The sequence below is a fragment of the Oncorhynchus keta genome, unplaced genomic scaffold (assembly GCF_023373465.1).
Source record: "Oncorhynchus keta strain PuntledgeMale-10-30-2019 unplaced genomic scaffold, Oket_V2 Un_contig_14749_pilon_pilon, whole genome shotgun sequence".
NCBI lineage: Eukaryota > Metazoa > Chordata > Actinopteri > Salmoniformes > Salmonidae > Oncorhynchus > Oncorhynchus keta.
The window spans coordinates 7,501-20,000 of NW_026278923.1; the positions used below are offsets into that span (position 1 = coordinate 7,501).

The 12,500-nt window shown below is 35.3% G+C and overlaps 1 protein-coding gene across 1 annotated transcript in view; it reads left to right on the forward strand.

Annotated features, from left to right (window-relative positions):
• Positions 1 to 12,500, forward strand: part of LOC127918739 (testican-2-like) — a gene marked incomplete at both ends in the record, with an annotated part of 18,066 nt that overhangs the window by 2,210 nt on the left and 3,356 nt on the right. Inside the window, 3 exons of the mRNA XM_052501917.1 lie at positions 7,432 to 7,543; positions 7,750 to 7,762; positions 7,879 to 7,901. Of these exons, the coding sequence (XP_052357877.1) occupies positions 7,432 to 7,543; positions 7,750 to 7,762; positions 7,879 to 7,901 (148 nt within the window). The remainder of the gene's footprint in view (positions 1 to 7,431; positions 7,544 to 7,749; positions 7,763 to 7,878; positions 7,902 to 12,500) is intronic.

The following is a 12,500-nucleotide window of genomic DNA, read 5'->3' on the forward strand; positions in this document are numbered from 1 at the left end:
CTACTATAGATAACACTACTATCTACTATAGATAACACTACTATCTACTATAGATAACACTACTATCTACTATAGATAACACTACTATCTACTATAGATAACACTACTATCTACTATAGATAACACTACTATCTACTATAGATAACACTACTATCTACTATAGATAACACTACTATCTACTATAGACACATAATACTGTCCTCATTCACCCTGTTAACACTACTATCTACTATAGATAACACTACTATCTACTATAGATAACACTACTATCTACTATAGATAACACAACTATCTACTATAGACACATAACACTGTCCTATTACCCTGTTAACACTACTATCTACTATAGATAACACAACTATCTACTATAGATAACACTACTATCTACTATAGATAACACTACTATCTACTATAGATAACACTACTATCTACTATAGATAACATAACTATGTCCTCATTCACCCTGTTAACACTACTATCTACTATAGATAACACTACTATCTACTATAGATAACACTACTATCTACTATAGACACATAGTCCTCATTCACCCTGTTAACACTACTATCTACTATAGATAACACTACTATCTACTATAGATAACACTACTATCTACTATAGATAACACTACTATCTACTATAGATAACACTACTATCTACTATAGATAACACTACTATCTACTATAGATAACACTACTATCTACTATAGATAACACTACTATCTACTATAGATAACACTACTATCTACTATAGACACATAATACTGTCCTCATTCACCTGTTAACACAACTATCTACTATAGATAACACTACTATCTACTATAGATAACACTACTATCTACTATAGATAACACAACTATCTACTATAGACACATAATACTGTCCTCATTCACCCTGTTAACACTACTATCTACTATAGATAACACAACTATCTACTATAGATAACACTACTATCTACTATAGATAACACTACTATCTACTATAGATAACACTACTATCTACTATAGATAACACTACTATCTACTATAGATAACACTACTATCTACTATAGATAACACTACTATCTACTATAGATAACACTACTATCTACTATAGATAACACTACTATCTACTATAGATAACACTACTATCTACTATAGATAACACAACTATCTACTATAGATAACACTACTATCTACTATAGATAACACTACTATCTACTATAGATAACACTACTATCTACTATAGATAACACTACTATCTACTATAGATAACACTACTATCTACTATAGATAACACTACTATCTACTATAGATAAACTACTATCTACTATAGATAACACTACTATCTACTATAGATAACACTACTATCTACTATAGATACACACTATCTACTATAGATAACACTACTATCTACTATAGATAACACTACTATCTACTATAGATAACACTACTATCTACTATAGATAACACTACTATCTACTATAGATAGACTATAACACTACTATCTACTATAGATAACACTACTATCTACTATAGATAACACTACTATCTACTATAGATAACACTACTATCTACTATAGATAACACTACTATCTACTATAGATAACACTACTATCTACTATAGATAACACTACTATCTACTATAGATAACACTACTATCTACTATAGATAACACTACTATCTACTATAGATAACACTACTATCTACTATAGATAACACTACTATCTACTATAGATAACACTACTATCTACTATAGATAACACTACTATCTACTATAGATAACACTACTATCTACTATAGATAACACTACTATCTACTATAGATAACACTACTATCTACTATAGATAACACTACTATCTACTATAGATAACACTACTATCTACTATAGATAACACTACTATCTACTATAGATAACACTACTATCTACTATAGATAACACTACTATCTACTATAGATAACACTACTATCTACTATAGATAACACTACTATCTACTATAGATAACACTACTATCTACTATAGATAACACTACTATCTACTATAGATAACACTACTATCTACTATAGATAACACTACTATCTACTATAGATAACACTACTATCTACTATAGATAACACTACTATCTACTATAGATAACACTACTATCTACTATAGATAACACTACTATCTACTATAGATAACACTACTATCTACTATAGATAACACTACTATCTACTATAGATACTATCTACTATAGATAACACTACTATCTACTATAGATAACACTACTATCTACTATAGATAACACTACTATCTACTATAGATAACACTACTATCTACTATAGATAACACTACTATCTACTATAGATAACACTACTACTACTATAGATATCTACTATAGATAACACTACTATCTACTATAGATAACACTACTATCTACTATAGATAACACTACTATCTACTATAGATAACACTACTATCTACTATAGATAACACTACTATCTACTATAGATAACACTATCTACTATAGATAACACTACTATCTACTATAGATAACACTACTTACTATCTTCTATAGATAACACTACTATCTACTATAGATAACACTACTATCTACTATAGATAACACAACTATCTACTATAGATAACACTACTATCTACTATAGATAACACTACTATCTACTATAGATAACACTACTATCTACTATAGATAACACAACTATCTACTATAGATAACACTACTATCTACTATAGATAACACTACTTACTATCTTCTATAGATAACACAACTATCTACTATAGATAACACTACTATCTACTATAGATAACACTACTATCTACTATAGATAACACTACTATCTACTATAGATAACACTACTATCTACTATAGATAACACTACTATCTACTATAGATAACACTACTATCTACTATAGATAACACTACTATCTACTATAGATAACACTACTATCTACTATAGACACATAATACTGTCCTCATTCACCCTGTTAACACTACTATCTACTATAGATAACACTACTATCTACTATAGATAACACTACTATCTACTATAGATAACACTACTATCTACTATAGATAACACTACTATCTACTATAGATAACACTACTATCTACTATAGATAACACTACTATCTACTATAGATAACACTACTATCTACTATAGATAACACTACTATCTACTATAGATAACACTACTATCTACTATAGATAACACTACTATCTACTATAGATAACACTACTTACTATCTTCTATAGATAACACTAATATCTACTATAGATAACACTACTATCTACTATAGATAACACTACTATCTACTATAGATAACACTACTATCTACTATAGATAACACTACTATCTACTATAGATAACACTACTATCTACTATAGATAACACAACTATCTACTATAGATAACACTACTATCTACTATAGATAACACTACTATCTACTATAGATAACACTACTATCTACTATAGATAACACTACTATCTACTATAGATAACACTACTATCTACTATAGATAACACTACTATCTACTATAGATAACACTACTATCTACTATAGATAACACTACTATCTACTATAGATAACACTACTATCTACTATAGATAACACTACTATCTACTATAGATAACACTACTATCTACTATAGATAACACTACTATCTACTATAGATAACACTACTATCTACTATAGATAACATCTACTATCTACTATAGATAACACTACTATCTACTATAGATAACACTACTATCTACTATAGATAACACTACTATCTACTATAGATAACACTACTATCTACTATAGATCTACTATCTACTATAGATAACACTACTATCTACTATAGATAACACTACTATCTACTATAGATAACACTACTATCTACTATAGATAACACTACTATCTACTATAGATAACACTGCTATCTACTATAGATAACACTACTATCTACTATAGATAACACTACTATCTACTATAGATAACACTACTATCTATGGATGCACTACTATAGATAACACTACTATCTACTATAGATAACACTACTATCTACTATAGATAACACTACTATCACTATGGATAACACTACTACTATCTTCTATAGATAACACTACTATCTACTATAGATAACACTACTATCTACTATAGATACTATCTACTATAGATAACACTACTATCTACTATAGATAACACTACTATCTACTATGGATAACTACTATCTATAGATAACACTACTATCTGCTATAGATAACACTACTATCTGCTATAGATAACACTACTATCTGCTATAGATAACACTGCTATCTACTATAGATAACACTACTATCTGCTATAGATAACACAACTATCTACTATGGATAACACTGCTATCTACTATAGATAACACTACTATCTACTATAGATAACACTACTATCTACTATAGATAACACTACTATCTACTATAGATAACACTACTATCTACTATAGATAACACTACTATCTACTATAGATAACACAACTATCTACTATGGATAATACTGTCCTCATTACCTGTTAACACTACTATCTACTATAGATAACACTACTATCTACTATAGATAACACTACTATCTACTATAGATAACACTACTATCTACTATAGATAACACTACTATCTACTATAGATAACACTACTATCTACTATGGATAACACTACTATCTGCTATAGATCTATCTGCTATAGATAACACTACTATCTGCTATAGATAACACTACTATCTGCTATAGATAACACTACTATCTACTATAGATAACACTACTATCTACTATAGATAACACTGCTATCTACTATAGATAACACTACTATCTACTATAGATAACACTACTACTATGGATAACACTACTATCTACTATAGACTACATAATACTGTCCTCATTCACCCTGTTAACACTACTATCTACTATAGATAACACTACTATCTACTATAGATAACACTACTATCTACTATAGATAACACTACTATCTACTATAGATAACACTACTATCTACTATAGATAACACTACTATCTACTATAGATAACACTACTATCTACTATAGATAACACTACTATCTACTATAGATAACACTACTATCTACTATAGACACATAATACTGTCCTCATTCACCCTGTTAACACTACTATCTACTATAGATAACACTACTATCTACTATAGATAACACAACTATCTACTATAGATAACACTACTATCTACTATAGATAACACTACTATCTACTATAGATAACACAACTATCTACTATAGATAACACTACTATCTACTATAGATAACACTACTATCTACTATAGATAACACTACTATCTACTATAGATAACACTACTATCTACTATAGATAACACTACTATCTACTATAGATAACACTACTATCTGCTATAGATAACACTACTATCTGCTATAGACACATACTATCTGCTATGGACACTATACTATCTACTATATAGATAACACTACTCTCTACTATAGATAACACAACTATCTGCTATAGATAACACTATCTACTATAGATAACACTACTATCTACTATAGATAACACTACTATCTACTATGGATAACACTACTATCTGCTATGGATAACACACTGCTATCTGCTATAGATAACACTGCTATCTGCTATGGATAACACTACTATCTGCTATGGATAACACTACTATCTGCTATGGGCACTACTATCTGCTATAGATAACACTACTATCTACTATAGATAACACTACTATCTACTATAGATAACACTACTATCTACTATAGATAACACTACTATCTACTATGGATAGATATCTGCTATGGACTGCTATCTACTATAGATAACACTACTATCTACTATAGATAACACTGCTATCTACTATAGATAACACTACTATCTACTATAGATACTATCTGCTATGGATCACTACTATCTACTATAGATAACACTACTATCTACTATGGATAACACTACTATCTGCTATAGATAACACTACTATCTGCTATAGATAACACTGCTATCTGCTATGGATAACACTACTATCTGCTATGGATAACACTACTATCTGCTATGGATAACACTACTATCTGCTATAGATAACACTGCTATCTGCTATGGATAACACTACTATCTGCTATGGATAACACTACTATCTACTATAGATCTGCTATGGATACTGTCTATCTGCTATGGATCACTGCTATCTACTATAGATAACACTGCTATCTGCTATGGATAACACTACTATCTGCTATGGATAACACTCCTATCTGCTATAGATAACACTACTATCTACTATAGATAACACTACTATCTGCTATGGATAACACTGCTATCTGCTATGGATAACACTACTATCTGCTATGGATAACACTACTATCTGCTATGGATAAGCACTGCTATCTGCTATGGATAACACTGCTATCTCTATGCTATCTGCTATCATCTCTATCATCACACTACTATCTACTATAGATAACACTATCTATCTACTATAGATAACACTACTATCTGCTATGGATAACACTACTATCTGCTATGGATAACACTCTATCTACTATGGATCCACTGCTATCTGCTATAGATATCACTGCTATCTGCTATGGATGGCACTGCTATCTGCTATGGATAACACTCTATCTGCTATGGATAACACTACTATCTGCTATAGATAACACTACTATCTACTATGGATAACACTACTATCTACTATGGATAACACTACTATCTACTATGGATAACACTGCTATCTACTATAGATAACACTACTATCTGCTATGGATAACACTACTATCTACTATAGATAACACTACTATCTACTATGATAACACAACTATCTATCTGCTATAGATCACTAATACTGTCTGCTATTCTATCTCCTATAGATAACACTACTATCTACTATAGATAACACTACTATCTACTATGGATAACACTACTATCTACTATATATCTATCTGCTATAGATAACACTGCTATCTACTATAGATAACACTGCTATCTACTATCAACACTAACTATCTACTATAGATAATCTCCTCTATCTCTCTGCTATAGATAACACTCTATCTACTATAGATAACACTACTATCTACTATAGATTCACTACTCATCTACTATAGACACATCCTATCCTATCTACTATAGATAACACTACTATCTACTATAGATAACATCTACTATCTACTATAGATAACACTACTATCTACTATGATAACACTACTATCTACTATAGATAACACTCTATCTCTATCTCTGTTCTCGTCCTCTCTGTTCTATTCATCTCCTCATCCCTCTGTTCTCATCTCCTCTCCTCTCTCTCCCTCCTCCCCTCTCTCTCCCCTCCCCCATCTCCCCTCCTCTCTCTCTCTCTCTCATCCCCTGTTCTCTCTCCCCCCTCTCTCTCCTCCCTCTCTGTCTTTCTCTCCTCCCCCTCTCTCTCCCCCCATCCTCTCTGTTCTCTCTCTCTCCCTCCTCCAGTGTAAGTTGGAGTATCAGGCATGTATCTCAGGGAAGCAGATCTCAGTCCAGTGTTCTGGCCAGTGTCCGTGTCCTGCTGTCCTTCCTGAATACAGCACAGCAGGACAGACAGGTACACACACACACACACACACACACACACACACACACACACACACACACACACACACACACACACACACACACACATCACACACTTTCTATTCATTCTCTGTTTCATCATCCTCTCTCTGTTCTATTCATCTCCTCATCCTGTGTGTGTGTGTGTGTCTGTGTCTAGATTGATCAGACATCAAAGGAGGTTGTGGGTCTATTAAGGGACTGGTTCAGAGTTCTACTCTGATTCATCTCCTCATCCTCTCTGTTCTATTCATCTCCTCATCCTCTCTGTTCTATTCACATCCTCTCTGTTCTATTCATCTCCTCATCCTCTCTCTGATTCTGAAGACACACTATACCTCAGAAAAACAGTCATCCTCTCTGTTCTATTCATCTCCTCATCCTCTCTGTTCTATTCATCTCCTCATCCTCTCTGTTCTATTCATCTCTCATCCTCTCTGTTCTATTCATCTCCTCATCCTCTCTGTTCTATTCATCTCCTCATCCTCTCTGTTCTATTCATCTCCTCATCCTCTCTGTTCTATTCATCTCCTCATCCTCTCTGTTCTATTCATCTCCTCATCCTCTCTGTTCTATTCATCCTCATCCTCTCTGTTCTATTCATCCTCATCCTCTCTGTTCTATTCATCTCCTCATCCTCTCTGTTCTATTCATTCATCTCCTCATCCTCTCTGTTCTATTCATCTCCTCATCCTCTCTGTTCTATTCATCTCCTCATCTCTGTTCTATTCATCTCCTCATCCTCTCTGTTCTATTCATCTCCTCATCCTCTCTGTTCTATTCATCTCCTCATCCTCTCTGTTCTATTCATCTCCTCATCCTCTCTGTTCTATTCATCTCCTCATCCTCTCTGTTCTATTCATCTCCTCATCCTCTCTGTTCTATTCATCTCCTCATCCTCTCTGTTCTATTCATCTCCTCATCCTCTCTGTTCTATTCATCTCCTCATCCTCTCTGTTCTATTCATCTCCTCATCCTCTCTGTTCTATTCATCTCCTCATCCTCTCTGTTCTATTCATCCTCTCTGTTCTATTCATCTCCTCATCCTCTCTGTTCTATTCATCTCCTCATCCTCTCTGTTCTATTCATCCTCTCTGTTCTATTCATCTCCTCATCCTCTCTGTTCTATTCATCTCCTCATCCTCTCTGTTCTATTCATCTCCTCATCCTCTCTGTTCTCCTCATCCTCTCTGTTCTATTCATCTCCTCATCCTCTCTGTTCTATTCATCTCCTCATCCTCTCTGTTCTATTCATCTCCTCATCCTCTCTGTTCTATTCATCTCCTCATCCTCTCTGTTCTATTCATCTCCTCATCCTCTCTGTTCTATTCATCTCCTCATCCTCTCTGTTCTATTCATCTCCTCATCCTCTCTGTTCTATTCATCTCCTCATCCTCTCTGTTCTATTCATCTCCTCATCCTCTCTGTTCTATTCATCTCCTCATCCTCTCTGTTCTATTCATCTCCTCATCCTCTCTGTTCTATTCATCTCCTCATCCTCTCTGTTCTATTCATCTCCTCATCCTCTCTGTTCTATTCATCTCCTCATCCTCTCTGTTCTATTCATCTCCTCATCCTCTCTGTTCTATTCATCTCCTCATCCTCTCTGTTCTATTCATCTCCTCATCCTCTCTGTTCTATTCATCTCCTCATCCTCTCTGTTCTCATCCTCTCTGTTCTATTCATCTCTCATCCCTCATCCATCCTCTGTTCTATTCATCTCCTCATCCTCTCTGTTCTATTCATCTCCTCATCCTCTCTGTTCTATTCATCTCCTCATCCTCTCTGTTCTATTCATCTCCTCATCCTCTCTGTTCTATTCATCTCCTCATCCTCTCTGTTCTATTCATCTCCTCATCCTCTCTGTTCTATTCATCTCCTCATCCTCTCTGTTCTATTCATCTCCTCATCCTCTCTGTTCTATTCATCTCCTCATCCTCTCTGTTCTATTCATCCTCTCTGTTCTATTCATCTCCTCATCCTCTCTGTTCTATTCATCTCCTCATCCTCTCTGTTCTATTCATCTCCTCATCCTCTCTGTTCTATTCATCCTCTCTGTTCTATTCATCTCCTCATCCTCTCTGTTCTATTCATCTCCTCATCCTCTCTGTTCTATTCATCTCCTCATCCTCTCTGTTCTATTCATCTCCTCATCCTCTCTGTTCTATTCATCTCCTCATCCTCTCTGTTCTATTCATCTCCTCATCCTCTCTGTTCTATTCATCTCCTCATCCTCTCTGTTCTATTCATCTCCTCATCCTCTCTGTTCTATTCATCTCCTCATCCTCTCTGTTCTATTCATCTCCTCATCCTCTCTGTTCTATTCATCTCCTCATCCTCTCTGTTCTATTCATCTCCTCATCCTCTCTGTTCTATTCATCTCCTCATCCTCTCTGTTCTATTCATCTCCTCATCCTCTCTGTTCTATTCATCTCCTCATCCTCTCTGTTCTATTCATCTCCTCATCCTCTCTGTTCTATTCATCTCCTCATCCTCTCTGTTCTATTCATCTCCTCATCCTCTCTGTTCTATTCATCTCCTCATCCTCTGTTCTATTCATCTCCTCATCCTCTCTGTTCTATTCATCTCCTCATCCTCTCTGTTCTATTCATCTCCTCATCCTCTCTGTTCTATTCATCTCCTCATCCTCTCTGTTCTATTCATCTCCTCATCCTCTCTGTTCTATTCATCCCTCTGTTCTACTCACCTGTTCTCCTCTATTCATCTCCTCATCCTCTCTGTTCTATTCATCTCCTCATCCTCTCTGTTCTATTCATCTCCTCATCCTCTCTGTTCTATTCATCTCCTCATCCTCTCTGTTCTATTCATCTCCTCATCCTCTCTGTTCTATTCATCTCCTCATCCTCTCTGTTCTATTCATCTCCTCATCCTCTCTGTTCTATTCATCTCCTCATCCTCTCTGTTCTATTCATCTCCTCATCCTCTCTGTTCTATTCATCTCCTCATCCTCTCTGTTCTATTCATCTCCTCATCCTCTCTGTTCTATTCATCTCCTCATATTCATCTCCTCATCCTCTCTGTTCTATTCATCTCCTCATCCTCTCTGTTCTATTCATCTCCCTCATCCTCTCTGTTCTATTCATCTCCTCATCCTCTCTGTTCTATTCATCTCCTCATCCTCTCTGTTCTATTCATCTCCTCATCCTCTCTGTTCTATTCATCCTCTCTGTTCTATTCATCTCCTCATCCTCTCTGTTCTATTCATCCTCTCTGTTCTATTCATCCTCTCTGTTCTATTCATCTCCTCATCCTCTCTGTTTTATTCATCTCCTCATCCTCTCTGTTCTATTCATCCTCTCTGTTCTATTCATCTCCTCATCCTCTCTGTTCTATTCATCCTCTCTGTTCTATTCATCTCCTCATCCTCTCTGTTCTATTCATCTCCTCATCCTCTCTGTTCTATTCATCTCCTCATCCTCTCTGTTCTATTCATCTCCTCATCCTCTCTGTTCTATTCATCTCCTCATCCTCTCTGTTCTATTCATCTCCTCATCCTCTCTGTTCTATTCATCTCCTCATCCTCTCTGTTCTATTCATCTCCTCATCTCTGTTCTATTCATCTCCTCATCCTCTCTGTTCTATTCATCTCCTCATCCTCTCTGTTCTATTCATCTCCTCATCCTCTCTGTTCTATTCATCTCCTCATCTCTGTTCTATTCATCCTCATCCTCTGTTCTATTCATCTCCTCATCCTCTCTGTTCTATTCATCTCCTCATCCTCTCTGTTCTATTCATCTCCTCATCCTCTCTGTTCTATTCATCTCCTCATCCTCTCTGTTCTATTCATCTCCTCATCCTCTCTGTTCTATTCATCTCCTCATCCTCTCTGTTCTATTCATCTCCTCATCCTCTCTGTTCTATTCATCTCCTCATCCTCTCTGTTCTATTCATCTCTCCTCATCCTCTCTGTTCTATTCATTCATCCTCTCTGTTCTATTCATCTCTCATCCTCTCTGTTCATCATCCTCATCCTCTCTGTTCTATTCATCTCCTCATCCTCTCTGTTCTATTCATCCTCTCTGTTCTATTCATCTCCTCATCCTCTCTGTTCTATTCATCTCCTCATCCTCTCTGTTCTATTCATCTCCTCATCCTCTCTGTTCTATTCATCTCCTCATCCTCTCTGTTCTATTCATCTCTCTGTTCCTCATCCTCTCTGTTCTATTCATTCATCCTCTCTGTTCTATTCATCTCCTCATCCTCTCTGTTCTATTCATCTCCTCATCCTCTCTGTTCTATTCATCTCTCTGTTCTATTCATCTCCTCATCCTCCTCTATTCTGTTCTATTCATCTCCTCATCCTCTCTGTTCTATTCATCTCCTCATCCTCTCTGTTCTATTCATCTCTCTCTATCATCTCTCTGTTCTGTTCATCTCCTCATCCTCTCTGTTCTATTCATCTCATCTCCTCATCCTCTCTGTTCTATTCATCTCCTCATCCTCTCTGTTCTATTCATCTCCTCATCCTCTCTGTTCTATTCATCTCCTCATCCTCTCTGTTCTATTCATCTCCTCATCCTCTCTGTTCTATTCATCTCCTCATCCTCTCTGTTCTATTCATCTCCTCATCCTCTCTGTTCTATTCATCTCCTCATCCTCTCTGTTCTATTCTGTTCTATTCATCTCCTCATCCTCTCTGTTCTATTCATCTCCTCATCCTCTCTGTTCTATTCATCTCCTCATCCTCTCTGTTCTATTCATCTCCTCATCCTCTCTGTTCTATTCATCTCCTCATCCTCTCTGTTCTATTCATCTCCTCATCCTCTCTGTTCTATTCATCTCCTCATCTCTGTTCTATTCATCTCTTCATCCTCTCTGTTCTATTCATCTCCTCATCCTCTCTGTTCTATTCATCTCCTCATCCTCTCTGTTCTATTCATCCTCTCTGTTCTATTCATCTCCTCATCCTCTCTGTTCTATTCATCCTC